Source organism: Salvia splendens, chromosome 11, assembly GCF_004379255.2.
Source record: "Salvia splendens isolate huo1 chromosome 11, SspV2, whole genome shotgun sequence".
Classification (NCBI taxonomy): domain Eukaryota; kingdom Viridiplantae; phylum Streptophyta; class Magnoliopsida; order Lamiales; family Lamiaceae; genus Salvia; species Salvia splendens.
This window is the reverse complement of record NC_056042.1, coordinates 12,582,768-12,598,908: the sequence shown is the minus strand read 5'-3', so window position 1 is coordinate 12,598,908 and position 16,141 is coordinate 12,582,768. Positions and strand designations below refer to the sequence as shown.

The 16,141-nt window shown below is 37.3% G+C and overlaps 1 protein-coding gene and 2 long non-coding RNA genes across 7 annotated transcripts; 2 read left to right on the top strand and 1 right to left on the bottom strand.

Moving 5' to 3' along the window:
- The first annotated feature begins 5,151 nt into the window (after positions 1–5,151).
- On the top strand, positions 5,152–6,334 carry LOC121756269. The gene is made up of 2 exons (XR_006040904.1): positions 5,152–5,542; positions 5,647–6,334. It is a non-coding gene; the product is annotated as an uncharacterized LOC121756269 (long non-coding RNA).
- Positions 6,335–9,152: 2,818 nt separating this feature from the next.
- LOC121756270 lies at positions 9,153–13,576 on the bottom strand. Of its 5 annotated transcripts, none has more exons than XR_006040908.1 (3): positions 12,561–13,576; positions 11,550–12,472; positions 9,153–9,812 (listed from the first exon to the last, which is right to left on the bottom strand). It is a non-coding gene; the product is annotated as an uncharacterized LOC121756270 (long non-coding RNA). The 5 variants fall into 5 exon arrangements; XR_006040909.1 differs by having other exon boundaries at positions 12,406–12,472; XR_006040906.1 differs by having other exon boundaries at positions 11,550–12,706; positions 12,880–13,576.
- A 132-nt stretch (positions 13,577–13,708) lies between these two features.
- Positions 13,709–15,613, top strand: LOC121756267 (ycf49-like protein). Its single transcript, XM_042151765.1, has 5 exons — positions 13,709–14,051; positions 14,127–14,205; positions 14,473–14,541; positions 15,064–15,227; positions 15,372–15,613. The coding sequence occupies exons 1-4, from the start codon at positions 13,792–13,794 to the stop codon at positions 15,169–15,171; spliced, it is 516 nt and encodes a 171-aa protein (XP_042007699.1). The 5' UTR covers positions 13,709–13,791; the 3' UTR covers positions 15,172–15,227; positions 15,372–15,613.
- The last annotated feature ends 528 nt before the right edge of the window (positions 15,614–16,141 follow it).

Here is a 16,141-nt window from a genome sequence, read left to right as displayed (position 1 = left end):
TTTGCCATATTTTAAATTTATGTGTACAGGATGCGCTTGAATTATGGCAAAAGCATGTCTCTCCTATTAGAAATGCAGTTAGATTAATCCATCAAAAGCCAGCTATTGGCAAAGCATGGAAGAAATATTGCCATCAAAAGAATGTCAGGTACACGAATTTTACTATGGATGTGTCTCATAGATGGAATTCGACATATGATTGTCTGAATTCTACCTTGACACATAAAGATGCTTTATGTGATTTTTATAGAACTAACCCCTACCGTGATTTATATCTTTCGCATAGTTGTTGGGATAACAGTTTGGCTTTATTTAAATTGTTCAAATATTTCAAAAATGCTACTGTTGAATTGTCGGGTGTTTATTATTGCACTGCTGTTCGTGTTTTGGAGCATTGCATGTACATATCCCTTGGTTTTAAAACTGCAATGAAAAATGCTTCCTCTTCTCCCGAGTTAATGTGCGTTTTGTATTATATGATTGAAAAATGGCTCAAGTATTTCAGTGAGATTCCTAACGTGTTTTTGATTGCAAAGGTATTGGATTCAAAATGGAAATTAGCAGGTACCTCTAGAATTTTAGATTTTTATTATAACAATTTGAGTTCAATTGATCTTGGTCCCCTTCAAGCAATCCAATCGGATACCAGTGACGAATTTGGAGTCGACCTCTCAGAAACCTTTCAAATAAACCTCCCGGACCGGTCAGTTGTGCAACAAAACCTCGAGTATAACTTGCGCTCTCTCTACACCGAATATGAAACCAAGTATAACACCACTCACCAAGTCAGAAGACCACCTCCTCCACAACATAACTATGGCTTTGCATTTCAAGCCGATTATGATGACCCCGACGCGCAATCCCAACTAGCCGACCTATACAACTACAGCACCGGCGGAAGGTCCTCAGGTATGGTCAGTGAATTAGATTTATATTTTGAATCACTCTTTTCCTTTGGTGATGAAGGTCCTACTCCTCCCGCCCAAATCGACGTCCTCGATTGGTGGGGAACCCACGAGAAAGATTTTCCCATCCTTGCTTCAATGGCCAAGGAGATTTTTTCTGTTCCGGCTTCCACCGTCGCCGTCGAGTCCGCTTTTAGTGTTGGCTCGCGCGTTTTAGATGAATCAAGAAGTAAGCTCTCGGCGAAAAATATGGAAGCCGTGATGTTACTTGATGATTAGGCCAAAGCTGACGTCCGAGAACAAGAAAATGATTGGAATGATCGTCAAACGGGATCACAAGATGAATTCACCGGGGATGAAGATTAGGCCAACCGTCAACCGCCGCCGGCCAAGCCAAATAGGTAAGTAAGGTAAGAGAACTACGTGGACTTTGATTCCCTAATGCAAATGAGCAATTGGGATACGTAGGCACCTCAACTTAAATTTTTCAATTTAAGTTGAGCTCAAGTCCTTTTTCTTTTATTTCCCATTAATTCCTACTTTAAAAATATGCAAATACAATTACATAATTGTATTTGTATATACTCTAGTCGATGAAGTATATTTCTCTATACGGCTAAATGAGGGAAACTTTTGACAATTCTACTATAATTGTTGATTGTTAGACGAAACTCAACATTTAAAGTTGAATTGCTAAAGGTGTCCTTAATTTAGTTATGTAGAAAGATCTTCTTCGCCGGTTAAGAGTATATATATAATACACTTATACGTTTAAGAACTTCAACGTCATTTCTTGTCATTTGTAATTAGTTCTTCACTAGTAGTCTCATTTGTATTTAAATTTTGTTTAAGACTTCAAGACCGCCATATGTTTTCAATTTGTAATTGTTGTAACTTGTAACGTGTAATTTGTAAACATGCAATTTCAATAAAATTGTAACTTTAGCCGTATTTTTTTCAATTTTATTTACTCACATTGCATACAAAAACAAACTTGAAAAGTGTAATTTAATTTGATTAAAATTGAAAAGTTGAAAAATGCAAAAAAAAAAAAAAAATTCGTCGAACCGCCGAACCGGCCCGGAACAGGCGGTTCAAGCCGAAAACTGGCGGTTTTGAACCGCCGCGTAACCCGCTGGTTTTTTAAACCGGAACCGAAACCGCCGGGAGCTAGGCGGGCCGGTTCAGGTTCGGCAATTTCTCGACCCTTGAACCGCCGGTTCGGGCCCGGAACCGGCGGTTTACGACCCTTGTGCATGCCTATGTGTAGTGTGTAGTGTGTAGTGTATAGGTGAGGACGAGTCAAGTTATGTTATTCATGGTAATATAAAAAGTGAAAAGTGATATTAAAGATGGGGAGAATATTAGAAAATTAGTGAAAAAAAAACATTGTGGAGGGAGGAACATGAAAGAGTCCGAGAAAGAAAAGAAAAATGAAGAAGGCTCGATGAGTAAGCAGAAGCAAAATAAACTTGGGTATATGGGTTATAGAACGGGAAGAGGAATTTGGAGTTCAGTTAAATTATCTATTTGAATCAGTTAAAGGCTATCTCTACGAGCAAGTGATGGAAGGAGTAATTAAATTCAAGTTGTGGAATTTAAACGCACGAGGTGAGCTTTCTTATACTAAAAATACAAATCGTATTTTATGAATGCACGAACACATGTTCGTGACTTTTAAAGATGTTGTCTTGCCATAAATGTTTTTGTATGATGCCTATCTGTTGGCTTAGGCCAAGTGAATTATGAATGATGATATATAAGTCGAATTCGGGTCCCAGTGAGGGTGGTGTCCCCGCTCGGACTAGTGTACACGGGATACCTCTGACCGGGAACGGCAGAGAAGGTAACCGCGGAAGGTGGCCACCTTCCCGGCACAAGGATACCTCTGACATGATGGGCAGGGAAGGTGACCGTGTGAGAACACCATCTCAACGGCACAATGTGATCAGATATGGCTAAGTACATGAAAAAGGGGGCTGCAGCCCAATGTGAATATTTTTAGTAAGCTCGGTTCCTTTTCAATAAACACCCCCGAGTGTTACTGTGATGGCATGACAATATTTTTCAACGTATATGTGTATATTTCGGCAATGTGTTCACTGAGTACCTTTGTACTCAGCCCTGTATATATTTCTAAATGTGCAGGTTGAGCAGCGAAGTGGTGGAGGAAGTGCTATTGAGACAAAACATTTAATTCAGTCAGATTTTGACTCTCGGAGGTTCATGTCTTCATACATGGAACCGCGTTCATCTCCTTCCGTTGTGCATCTTAAAAGACTCAGGTCTATTTTGTTCAAACTCTGATATTTTGAAATTTTTACAAACAATTACTCGAGATTTCATGATTGAGTATCTTTTCTTCTATGTATCAGCACTTGATTAGTCATGTCTCGCAACCAATGTTTGATTTTATTTTCCCTTATTTCTTTCCCTGCTTCTTATACCCCCACCCCTAGTCACGGTTCCCCGACTATGCTATCCTTAGCTAGTGCGGTCGTGACACTAGTAATGCATGGAATATGAGAATGAATGATTTGGCTCAGTCATTGTAGGCTGATTTTAATACGTAGATATGGTGAATAATTTCAGCAAGAACTGTACTTTTTGTTGTTGTAATCGTTTCCTAACAATTGTGTTTGATGTTATATTATCGTTCAGTGTTATGCTCTGGATGCTGTTATTTATTCCAAATCGTTGCGTATAGTCTGTTGGGTCAATCCGTATAAATGTGAGCTATTGAGGGCATACAAACACAAAATCATTGGATTAATAATGGAATCAATGCAATTGGCAAATAAAGCATAAACATAGATTATTACAAAATGCAAAAACCGAACGGAAGTGCATCTAGTCTATTTGACATACATGAAGATACCACAAACTATTACAGACAACATAGAGATTACTGAAAAGATCATCTCGGGGAAAATTGGCCTATTTATTCGGCACCGAACACTGAATACTATTATAACCGAGGCTACATTAGGCTAATCCAATTGACTACAAAAGACTTCATGACAACATCCTAACGTTTTTATGTGTCATAGAAGTGAACCTCGCCCACATCCACTAGTTGGAAGGTACATTGAACACCTTCACTGAGATTGTTCTGGTCTCGGAAACAACGCCATCCATATTCAACCCAAATCTTAGATTTTTATTTAGCCAAAGTTATCTTGGACATATTCTCCTCGGTTGTCAGTTAAACCATAGATTTAATGGCCGATGTACGAGTATGTTGCATCCAAAAACCAAGAGGTATCTCTTGTTTATGTATGAATATATAAAAGACTACATATTCAATGTGAGGACCATAAGAAAGGATGGGCGATCGTTGATGTTGATTGCACCGAGTTGAGGTTCGTAGTTCTCATCAGTGGCAGAATCAGTCCTAGTCTCAGTCTCATTCTCGGATGGCTCATAGTCGTCCGAGCTCTCCACGTCGGGGCAGAATGCACCAACCATATCCTTTGCAAGCTTAGCTGCACAATGGAGAAAGTAAATCAATTTAGGTAATATTTGAGGGCATTATTCATTAAATGGTTAGATATTACGATCAATATCATCCAAACATGGATATCGGCTAGTGAAGTCATAACATTGGACTTCGAAGAGACCTGGTCCCACTAGAATAAATGTCAGAAAATCTGAGTGTGTTATGCGGTTCTCATGAACAAACTCATCTCATCCCGTAACAAAGTACCAGCCATTCGAGATCTTCAAAACTCGAACACTCCGGTCCAAATCATTCTACATGATGAGTTTGCATTGGAAGGAGGTCGCTCCCATACCCGCCAACCCACTCCGGCGGTATGCGGTATACTTAAGCAAGACGATTCAACATAAATGCATTATTATTAGTTGCTCAAATCAGTGAAACTCTTGCTGAAAGTGTGTAATAGTGACTATCAAATCCACAACACTTACAGTTGCAATACGGTCCTTGTTCTTCTTTGCAGAAAAGATCTTGAAAAAAGTTAGTTTCCTATTGTGGGGCACGTCATCTCCACTATCCATATTTAAAAAGAAAAAAAAATAAGATTGTTAGAAATACATATGGAATTTTATAATTAAGCTTTGAAAGAGAAATCTCGGCTGCCATACTCATCCATAAAGGGATCTCCAACAATAATAGAAGATTGTTTAATAAAGCAATATATCAAAGTGGTGGTTGCTTTTGAAATAAATATTTCAACCGACACCACTGGTAGTTGGTGATTTGCATTAAATCATTTTTGGTAATCTTTCAATATATATCTACAAAGAACACTCCACTGCATTGTAGTTGCTTGCATATTTAGGGTTTTCCAACACTGCATCTAACTATTCAAACTTAGAGAGTATTTTTCTACAATGGGAAATTGTCTCAAAAACTCGATGACTACTCCTATCGTCTATGTTCCCCATCAAGGGTAAATGCAATCCCTAACTTAGTCATGAACCTCGCTCTCGAATCGGTCATTAAAGAATGACAAGTAACTGAAATTTGTATCAATACTGTCAAGCTCATGCTTGATTCACTCAAAGCGTGCTATACTATCTTTGACGAGATTGTTGCGACCCGTGGTGTGCGTTGGATGATCCATTCTAACATGGTGATAGCTGATGAGGTTGCCTGGTCGAAATTACTGAAGGTATACGACTAAACTTTAGTAATTTTGAAGAGTGAAATACAAATTTATATAAGACTCACGGTCCCATTCATGCATTATATCTATATTCTCTATGATTGTTTTAGAAAAACCCCTTAGGGGGTGCTTACTACTACAGAAACGAGCCAACCACAATACTACTTAGTCGCCACTATTTTCGGACTAACTGGTGTTGACATAGATGACGAGACAATGATCGTCATACCATCAGACACCACCGAGTCAGTTGGTAATTCACATGGTCCGATTGCTGCATCTCCGACGGATCTTGACAAGGTGAACTCACCATGTGTTAGACGTGGTCCAAATGTTAAGCGCAAACTGTTTATCGACGAATCAGGAACTGCTGATAGACATTCTTCCAAAGCTGCTCCACCCATCAACCTTGGCACCACATTTGATTGTCCCTAGAAGCCCAAAACAGATAATCAACCACTACGCCGTATGGATCCAGCTCAAATGAATCTGCCTAAGTTCTCGTCAGGAAGGAGTTCGAGCGCATCATGCAGCCCGTTTCCAGAGAGCCACAAAACAGCCTCTTAGTACTGGTAAGTAGTTTATACATTAGTATTTGTTTATGCCCACTTGACTACGTTTTGCCTTTCTACCATATTAGTGGATGAATGGTTATGCAAAAGATGGTTAAAGTAGCTTTATGTGTATTAAATGGGTGTTTACTTGACTCATACATGTGGTATGCAAAATATATGTGTTAATTGCCTCGGTGCCTTATATGATAGGCACACGAATTCTATGAAATTATGCCACGTATAATGTTTTGGAATTAGATGTGAACTACTTTAATCAGCTTTGATTGTTTATGTAGTATAAAGTGATTGGGTATGAATATATTAATTTGTATAATTAGTAAGTGAATTGTGATATGTGTTTTCAATGCAATTGTACGTGGTGAAACTGTATTGCACAAAATGCAATTAAAGCCTAAATATTGTACCAAATTATGATACTAAAGTTTAATTACAAAAACCCACTAAAAGGTACTATCAGAACACATAAACCATGCATTGATCTTAGTGCAAGATCTTCAAGTGAGCATTTCATATAAAATCCACAACAAAAATGCATGTAATATATATTAAGAAAACAAGCCACATATAATACACAAAAGGTCTGCCAACACAAAAAAAGTGTAAACCAACTTCTTGAGAATTTCAGATGAGTTCTTCCTTGTCCAAGAGGAACATCACATACTCCGGGCGTACGATCTCAGGAAGCCCCAAAGAGATCAACTCAGGTTCCTTAACCAACTTCTGACCAACGTGGAACTTATGCTTCAAAGTGAGACCTGACACAACACCAAGTTGATTGAATACCTAAGCCAGCTTGGTGCTGAGATCAAACTCATAACCAATACTTGTTGACAATGTCTTCAGATGTTCATTAGTGTCTTCACACATTTGCTTCATCAAGTCAATCACTTTATGTCGATGCCTTTGCATTTCCTACTTGCTTCTTTGGGGGTGTTGGGAACATTGGGGATAACATGCACATTTGGGACATTGAGAATATTGGGGACATTAGTATTGCTTCCTGAATCGACGTTATGATTCATACCTTCAGGGAGAACTTCATCAGGAAAGAGCTCCTCAAAGCTCATAGGGTAATAAGCCCCAATGAATTCAGTGAAATTCTCTTGTTCATTGCGTTGCATAGACGCCAATTTGTTCACAGTCTCAGCAGAATCGAGTGCCCTTCCACCAATTGCGCACTTCTTGCCAAAAACCTCATTCCAGCTGTCCCAATGTGGCCAAGGCTTGTTCCTCATGTACTTCGCATTGCCATCCTTCTGTAACATAATCAAACACCAGGGTAAATTAGAACTAATGCATGTATGTGATGCACTTATTTTTTTAGCATTATAACTACTTGCAAGTATGTAAGGCATGAATAGTATAGCTAAAAGTTAGTATCGGTCAAACTCAGGGAATAGAATTGCAACCGACTATCATGTACTAAGCATCAAATACTATCTAGAGAAACAAGAGTTTTGAGTTGAACTAATTAACTATATAAAAATAAATTAATAAAGCATGCAAATAAACAAAGTAAATTAGGAAAAGAGTGAAATTCCAAGGATAGAGCTTTCACAATTATGGTTTCCACAAAACACAGTTATGATACCCTAGCACAATTCATATTTCACTAGAACGAGTCACATAAGTATTTACAATGCGGCACAAAGTAGATCACATACACTAGGGAGCCAATGTTATATTTATAACTCCTAAAAGCTCCTAAGACTCCTAATGTTCTCGCTTTCAATTAACAGTGTCGTTTTAAGGGAAGCAAATTGTAACGTCAACCAAGCTCTTCTAACTTGCAAACCTCCTCTCAGATTATGTTGCAAGTCAATAGATCATCACAGAATGTGTCACTCAAATGTGAAGCAATTATCCAACACTTAGAATAGAATCGAAGTAATGAACAAAACGGATATCAAAAACTGGAATTATATAAACCAATAAAAGTTAATAACACATCCCAAGAATTCTTATAGTTTAGCTACCCATGGACAAATAGCAAACACTACAAATTAAAGTATAAAACATAAAGAAAAAGTAAACTTTAGTCTTCTCTTTCCTTGCTCCAATCTCTAAGAATGGTGGATGGAATGATAGATGAAGGATTAGGGGTGGAGGAGTAATGAACTAGGCTATGAATGTGTGTCTATTATGAATTAGGTTTTGGGGTATTTATATGCTTGAAAAGGATTTAAACTTGGTAAAAAGTTTCCTCCAAATAATAGCAAATATGGAATTTTCGTACTCCATAGGTTAAGAAAAGATTTGGCTTCACAAGGTAATGTCTTCTTTCCTTCATTTTTTCCGCATAAATTCTGCACTTGACAGCTTTGCGCAACCTTCGTAGAATGGTCAATAGATCAGGCATGTAGAACTCCCTGATCGGACTTCAGAATCACCGGAAAAATGAGTATGAACAGAGGCTGTCGTGCGCAACTAGGCCCAGCGGGCCGCTGGAAAGAGTCAGAACTTTCTGGAATGGTTTTAGCGACCGCTGCATTGGGTCCAGCGGGTTGCTGGGTAGCACTTCTTTTCCAACTTCCAGATTTTGACTTTTTTATGCCTTTTTTCTGCTCTATTTTGCACATTTCTCACAAAAAAACATCAAAATACCAAATTGGATAAAATATGCAAATAATGGACATGTAACACTACTAGAAAATGAGCCTTTAATGACACCTAAAATTGCCACTAGAAAACTATTGTTGTGGCACTTTGCCTGTAATGGCACTTCATGCAAGTGCATTATCGGTAGCTGTAGTTATAGGTAACGTGTAAGGATAGGTCTTGTATTATGGCAATCAAAAAGTGCCATGAAACATGACGTGTAATGTCACTAGAAAATGCCACGATATATTTTCTTAAACTACATTAACTTTTGGAAAAATATACAATATACCCCAATAAATATTTATTATTACAATTTTCCATCATTTTATTTAATTTACTTTTTTCACCTACATATTTCTGTAATTTATATTTTTATCCTTCAAATATTTATAAATTCATTTTAATCCTTCAAATTTAATAAACTACTCACTCAAATAAAATGACAACTATTTGAATAATATTCAAACCATCAGATGATTTTACACAAAAATGTAACGTGTTTGAACACACAAACTAAACAATATTAAGTGTTGGTCATCTTTGACTTAAACTACACAAACAAAACTAGTACTAAAAATTATAAAGTGCTAATCTATTCCAAAAGTGCTCAACATATTACGAGAAGCTGAAATTGTAGGACTTGGTAACTGGTTGTTTATATGCTGACTGGGGGCTATATTTCGGTTACCACCTGCCTCCCTCCACTCTCTGATCCTGCGAATGAGGTCATCACCATTGACCTGACTAAGTAGTTCCGATACTCATCATCTGACACCCTGAGTTCCTTCCTCAATTCTGTTATAAGACCCTCTTTCTCATGAGAAACAAATATATCAAGAAACAGCCAAATCCAATCCGATGAGACAGTCTTCCCAAACATAGTAAAGACATAACTTATAATTGATAAACATGTAGCAGAATATACCCATGTGAGTGCATCAGATTGTGCTTTGAAAGCTCGTAAAACAGCATCGTATGCAATCTGTTCCAGATTATGTATTCGTATTCCATATCCATTTGACTCATTTGAAATGGGGCTGATGGTAGAAATGACCTTTCGTTCCCCGCCACACGACCTCCTACTGAGCCTCTGTTATACCCTATTTCAGGATTATCATCATCAGTTTTAACAAACTTTATTTAATTATAAGTAATCTAGGAATCGTGCAAATAATCAACCCAAACTCATGATCTTGAAAGTACTTAGACAAAGTTCTAGCAAACAAATAGTATGCAACAGTCTCAACTCTCAAGTATGAAATAATTATATTGACAGGCTATTCAAGCAGTTAAATTGATACTTATATTATAATCCTAACTAGCGCAATCTACACTCAACGAAATAAATCAGTTAAATAATTTTCCACTCGTTAAGAAACCAATGGTAGAACTGTTCATTATGATCTTTGCTCTAGTCACAACCTCGACCTCCACACCATGAAGAGGCAAAAGAAAAGAGGAGGAAAGGTCGACTTTTGAAACAAATTAAAATGGAGAAATCTCAATTCATCGAAACTGAAATACAGAAAAGAATCACAATCTGCATAACTTAACTTCATATCGAGGTTAAGAAGAAACAAAATTTAGCAACATTAAAAAAGACCTAACCTAAAATTTCCAACCCCAATTTCACGAGCCCACCTCTGAACCGCGACAGTCGCGCGGCGCTGCTAAACGCCGGGGAGCAACTGGTGATGACTCTCCGTCGTGAGGAAAGGAGCGACGGCAGTGATGCTCGCCGAGAGTGGAAATTTGGCGGAGGGGCGGCGACAGATTCGAGAGAGAAGAGAGAGGGCGACGGCGCTGAATCGCAGAATCAGGAGACGGCGACGGGAAATTTTCGAACTAACGCCGAGAATGAGAGAGCTAGGGTTGTTAAGTTTCAATTGGGGATTTACCTTGAAGAAGAAGAGAGAAAGAGGGGAAGAGATGGAGAGATGGAGTTATTTTTTCCCGTAATTTCTAGAGGGAGTTACTTCTCCTTTCTTCTTCTTTTTTTTAATTTCCTTTTTCTTGTTTTTTTCTTTTATTCATTTCTTATATTTTTTTTCAAAATACATTATACCTATTATACAGTATGACACTTGGCACAAGTGCCACTACGTGAATCTCTTCAAGGCATTTATTTGGAGATGCAATATTAGTTTAGGATATAAGTGTGGCTAAAGGTTGGTGTATTGAGTGACTATCTGTAGTGGCAGTTTTAAAAAAGTGCCACAAATTTAGTGTAGTGTTAGGCTAATTTTCTAGTAGTGTAATGCAACTTTGACACTCAAAACGGATCAAATAATGGCCTTAAAACAGTGCAAAATCCGAGCGTATCACTATGTTTACAACATAGTATGATTAATTGTACTTAAAAAATTAAATGATTCATCTACCATTATATGTAAAGCACAACCTGAACGATTTGCTCCCATTTCTCATCACTACATTCGATCTTAAAGTCATTATGTGCGTTGAAACCCACCCCACTACGAGCTAGGATAGTTGAGAGAGGGTATAGTTCTTCTATTATGATGTGATTTTCGACTTAATTTGTGGTTCCGCTTTAATCAGTGGTATGAAATTCATGTTTCAGACATTCCTCAGTTTGAGTTAAGTAGCCTGCTCGGAAACCATTATCCGATTTCCAACCATGTGCCACCAAATCCTTCAAGGCAACAAGAAGAATGACCTTTTCCCTATCACATGACGCGACCGATCTATTCTCTCCAACCTGACCCTGCCTACATTTTGACGGCCTGAAGCACCTAACGAATTAATTGAGAATTGAATTCTATGGATTTTTTTTATTTTTATTCAGAGGAACAACAAATGTATAATTCTACACTTACCACCGTTGACTAGGCCACCACTATCGCTGCCGTGAATTTGAACTCCCATGATGCCGTAAATCACGCAGACGCATTGAGAGATGAATGTGTTAAAGACCGTCAAATCCAGTTCATAAATTTTGACACCAAAGAACCAACACAAAACACAATCAATACCAAAGTATGACACATCCATATGAACCACTATATTTATTGCATGATCTAAGATTACAAATATGGACGGCGGCAATTAAGTTTCAATAATGAATGTTCTTTAGGTGAATTTTACATGTAGTCGGCTTTTTGTGATTTTCCTTGTAGTGAGTTGCAAGTTTCAAAGTGAGACGACTTGCTTATATATAAGATGGATTTCGAGTGTGGCAAATGAAAATGAATTTTATGCTATTTGGTGGCAATTAGGGTTCCATAGGATAAAATTGCAATTTCCCTTTAAATAGCAGGGTCATTTCCCGTTGAGTGAATCTCGGGTTTTACTTAAAAAAATACCGAAAAACACTAAAATCATTTCCATCGTAAAAGGTGTCTGCACAGACAACAACAACATCATCATCATCATCATATAACACATCTGAACCATCATGTGCAACGAGAATGTGGCCACAAACTCGATCACTGGACCGGCCAACCCAAAAGCCTGCTCACGATCCCCATTAGTGCACTAGCTTAAGTAGGGGGGATCAAACCCTAGTTAGACCCGAATTCGTTAACCATAAAAGTCTAGTAGGATAACATCCTACTAGACAATCAGATAGGCAATTCAAAATATAAGAATACGACATGACATAACATTTAAATCACACTTATAGCATAATACTCATATCTATGGAAATTAAAGAGTTTAAATAATAAAGCCCACCTCAAAAGCTTAAATTTTCCTTAACTCAAACGTCTCGTCCGATCTTAACTTGCGCACGAAGGCAACCCTTTTGAAAAAAACAATTAAAGTGCACACATCAATCTCGAGAAATAAATATATTGGAATGCATGATCCTGCGAGATATTCAATCTTACCCATCGATCTCTCTTAATAAATTCAGAAAATTTCCGTGACTTTAGAATGTCTTGTTCATCTCCATTAAAATTTTCGCGGTCGAGCTCCAAAAGATTTAATAGGGCAGGAGCTTCCTCTCCATCGGCCAAGCATTCAAATTATTTATCTTTGCCCAACATGAATAATGACAGCCCAAAATTTTCAACTATTTCAAGAAAATTACTCCAACCCAACACATTATCCTTTGTCCCAATGATAAAATTAAGCAAGTTGGCCAATACTAAAATCATTATCCCATTAGCCCGAAATAAAAACTACTACAACCAAAACTCTTCTTACCCCAAATCACTTCTTCTTCTCAAGCAACGTCCCTCAGGAGATCCAAATCCAGAGCCGGTGATCTCCGCTTTTCACCTAGGCTCGTCGCTGCTATTCGCAACCGATGCCAGTGCCAATGCTCCCTCAGCCGGCAAAACACCACCAATGTGGCGACGCAGCAGGAGCTGTTGCTGTGGCCTAATTGGCCATTTTAAAAGATAAGTCAAAAATGGAATGGGCTTGAAGAAGAAGGAAATTAAAGTATTGGGCTCATAAGAATTTATTTCAAAATAACATCATTTCCAACTCAACTAAAAAGTAGAAAAAGTGTGCCGAATTCGTTTTCACTAAAAAAAGCCTTCCCATATATTCTAATTTCGACCCATTTCAGAAATTTTCCGTAGTGTAACTTATTCTCTGTATTTTAGACCATCACATTTACATTACTCCCTCCCTCCGTCTATAAAATGTTGTCCATGTTTAACTTGACACGAATTTTAAGAAATATGAAAAAAAGTGAGTGGAAAGTTGGTCCCACATTTATATATTGGTTTTGAAACAGAATGTGAGTGTAATGAGTTAGTGGAAAGTGGGGATCATTTACCAAAAATGAAAAAAATCAAAGTGAACAACATTTCGCGGATGGACTGAAATGACAAAACTGGACAACATTTCACGGACGGAGGGAGTATTTTTTTTTGGTAATTGCCAAGGGTATCCACAAGTGAGCTCAATAACTATTTTCTACATTGATTTGTAGGCATTTCAATGGGTAGGACAGCCGGCCGAAGGATTTAATTGAAGAAAATGAAAAACTTATTAAATAAAATGAATTTAGTAGATATTGATATTTAGCATGTGAAAGGTGAATATAACTGAGAAACATGCGTTATCATTTCTTTTCTTCTTCTTCTTGTTTCCAATTCTTGAAAAATGGTAATGATAAACTGTGTCTCCCTTCCAAAACAATTCTCTCTCCCAAAATTGGAGTCACCGCTTCCTCCATCCAAACTCGAGGCTAAAAAGGTCATGTTTAGCCGTGGGGCCACAGGCGTCTTAATCGGAGCTGCTGGAATTACCATAATGTCCCTCGCCGGACCCTCCTCCGCTGCTGAGTTTCCGATTCTCACTGAGCCACCCAACGCCCTCTCTCTCTCCACCTGGGCTGTTCACGTTTCCAGCGTCGTCGAGTGGTAAATTTAACTTCCTATGAATTCCATTGAAATTTAAGACGTATCTGATTCGATTGAGATGTAATTGGATTCAAGGGCTACTGCAATGGCTTTGGTGTGGCAGTACGGCGAGAAATCTGGTTATCAATCTTGGAAGGGTCTCTCTTGGGGAATGGTTAAGTATTCTTTTCCCCAATTTCAGTAGCATTATTCTGTATTTCATTAGCCCCAATTGTTAAATGTGTTAGGGTTAATTATAGAGAATTTCAGTTTATGGTCTTAGCTTCAATTTATATTTTGTATAGTGTCAATTTATAACAAATTTAGTTCATCAATCAATGCACGAGCTTTGTTGGACATGAAAATGGTTGATCTTGATCACATACTAATGCAGTAATGTGGGTGACAATTTTGATTTTCAAACCTCTATCAATTTGTGTAGGTACCCTTGTTAGGTGGAGCACTTTGTGCTTGTACATGGCATTTCTTTTACAACGCAGAGTCGCTTGAGGTATGAACTTTGCATATTTCACAAAGTTTTGTCGTTCTATAGCTCGTATGGACTTTTCCCATGTCTCCAAGTTCTGAATATCCCGAATGATCTCCTCAATAAGACAACATCTTCAGAACTAGGAAACAACTCTTTCGTCAAAACTAGGCCAAAATAAATTCAAATTTTTTTGAAGTCAGACGTTCTGCCTTCTGACTCTCGGGTGGAATTTAAAGTGTGTTGGTCAGAGTTTCTTATGTCGACCGATAATTCAAGTTGGAAGAGAATGCCACTTAATTTCTTATGCTAAGAGTATGTGTGGCAAAGCTTATTTTTGAGAGCTTATAAAGATAGTAAATAATGTGTTCAAACCGTATGAGTTGTGAAAGTGCTTGAATATTTGAGATGCCTCCTCTAAATCCAGCCTACTTCTCTACTAAAATTTGATTTACACTTTACATGTAGCTGATTTTGTTTGTCAATTTCAATACTTGGACTTGTGGAATGTCTGCCATTATAACCACATATTCTGCATAATTTTAGATCTTGGTGGCTCTTCAAGCAGCTTTGACTGTGATTGGTAATGCGACAATGTGCATAGCTGCCTACCGCATCTACGCATCATCACAGGAACGCTCCAAAAACTCTTGACTTGGATCTTTAATATGGAACTCAGCCAAAATGCTTCTTCCTTCGCTGTCTCAATGGTAACTCCTTTCCTTTTGGATCAATGATCTCTCTTTTTGTTTAGAGGAAGGTGGAAAATTAGTCTACTATTGCTGGCTAATTGTTTAAATTTTGCTATGCTTTCATTTGTTTCACATTTGATTAACAAAAGATTGCAATAGCAGGTAAGAGAAAGTTCTTGATGTTTGAGGGTATATTCATAAAGATGCGAGTAGAAGTCTAGTTTGAAAGAATTGGACACTATTCTTTCAAATGATATAAAGGGGATCTTCTTCTACGCCTATTTGTCTTGCTGATTCTCATGTTGTAACTTTCTTTACATTTCTAGAGGCATATAGTTAGTTGGTATTTAATTGTGTATTATAGCCCATTTTAATTGTTTAAGTTTAACAGCATTTATTACTCAGATCTTGTTACTATTCTTTATGCTTAATACCATGTAATAAAATAGAACAATAGCTCAGACATAATGTTGGAAAACAACCGTGATTAAGAGCCAAGGCCTTTCTTAGGCTTTTACTATTACTAGTATCTACCCGTCACATTGTATTTCATTTCAAATGTAGTGATATCAAATTATTATGTATTAAAATAGAAATTTATAAAAATCAATTATTAATGAAGTCTTTTAACAATTTTCTTCAATATAATGCAAAAATATTACACAAAAATTTTAGTAGATAAAAATAGAATGAAATGATTGCAACAATACTTTCATACATTTTTACAATAATATAATAAAATAGGTTAATTTTTTGCATTTTTAGATGATTACCACAATGTTATAATTAATACTAATAATAAAGCATATTAACAATGGTTTGATATAGGTGTCTGGACTCTATTTCTCACAAAAAAAAAGCAAATAGGATCATTCCTAATTTGATCATTAAACTTATCTTTTAAAATGCAGGGAATGTTCCTTGAATCCTGT

Excerpts from the sequence above, each read along its gene's own strand:
- LOC121756267 (XM_042151765.1), top strand. The coding sequence starts at position 13,792 with ATGGTAATGATAAACTGTGTCTCCCTTCCAAAACAATTCTCTCTCCCA. Across the intron at positions 14,206-14,472 it reads AGGGTCTCTCTTGGGGAATG|GTACCCTTGTTAGGTGGAGC; the intron begins GTTAAGTATTCT and ends CAATTTGTGTAG. Across the intron at positions 14,542-15,063 it reads ACAACGCAGAGTCGCTTGAG|ATCTTGGTGGCTCTTCAAGC; the intron begins GTATGAACTTTG and ends GCATAATTTTAG.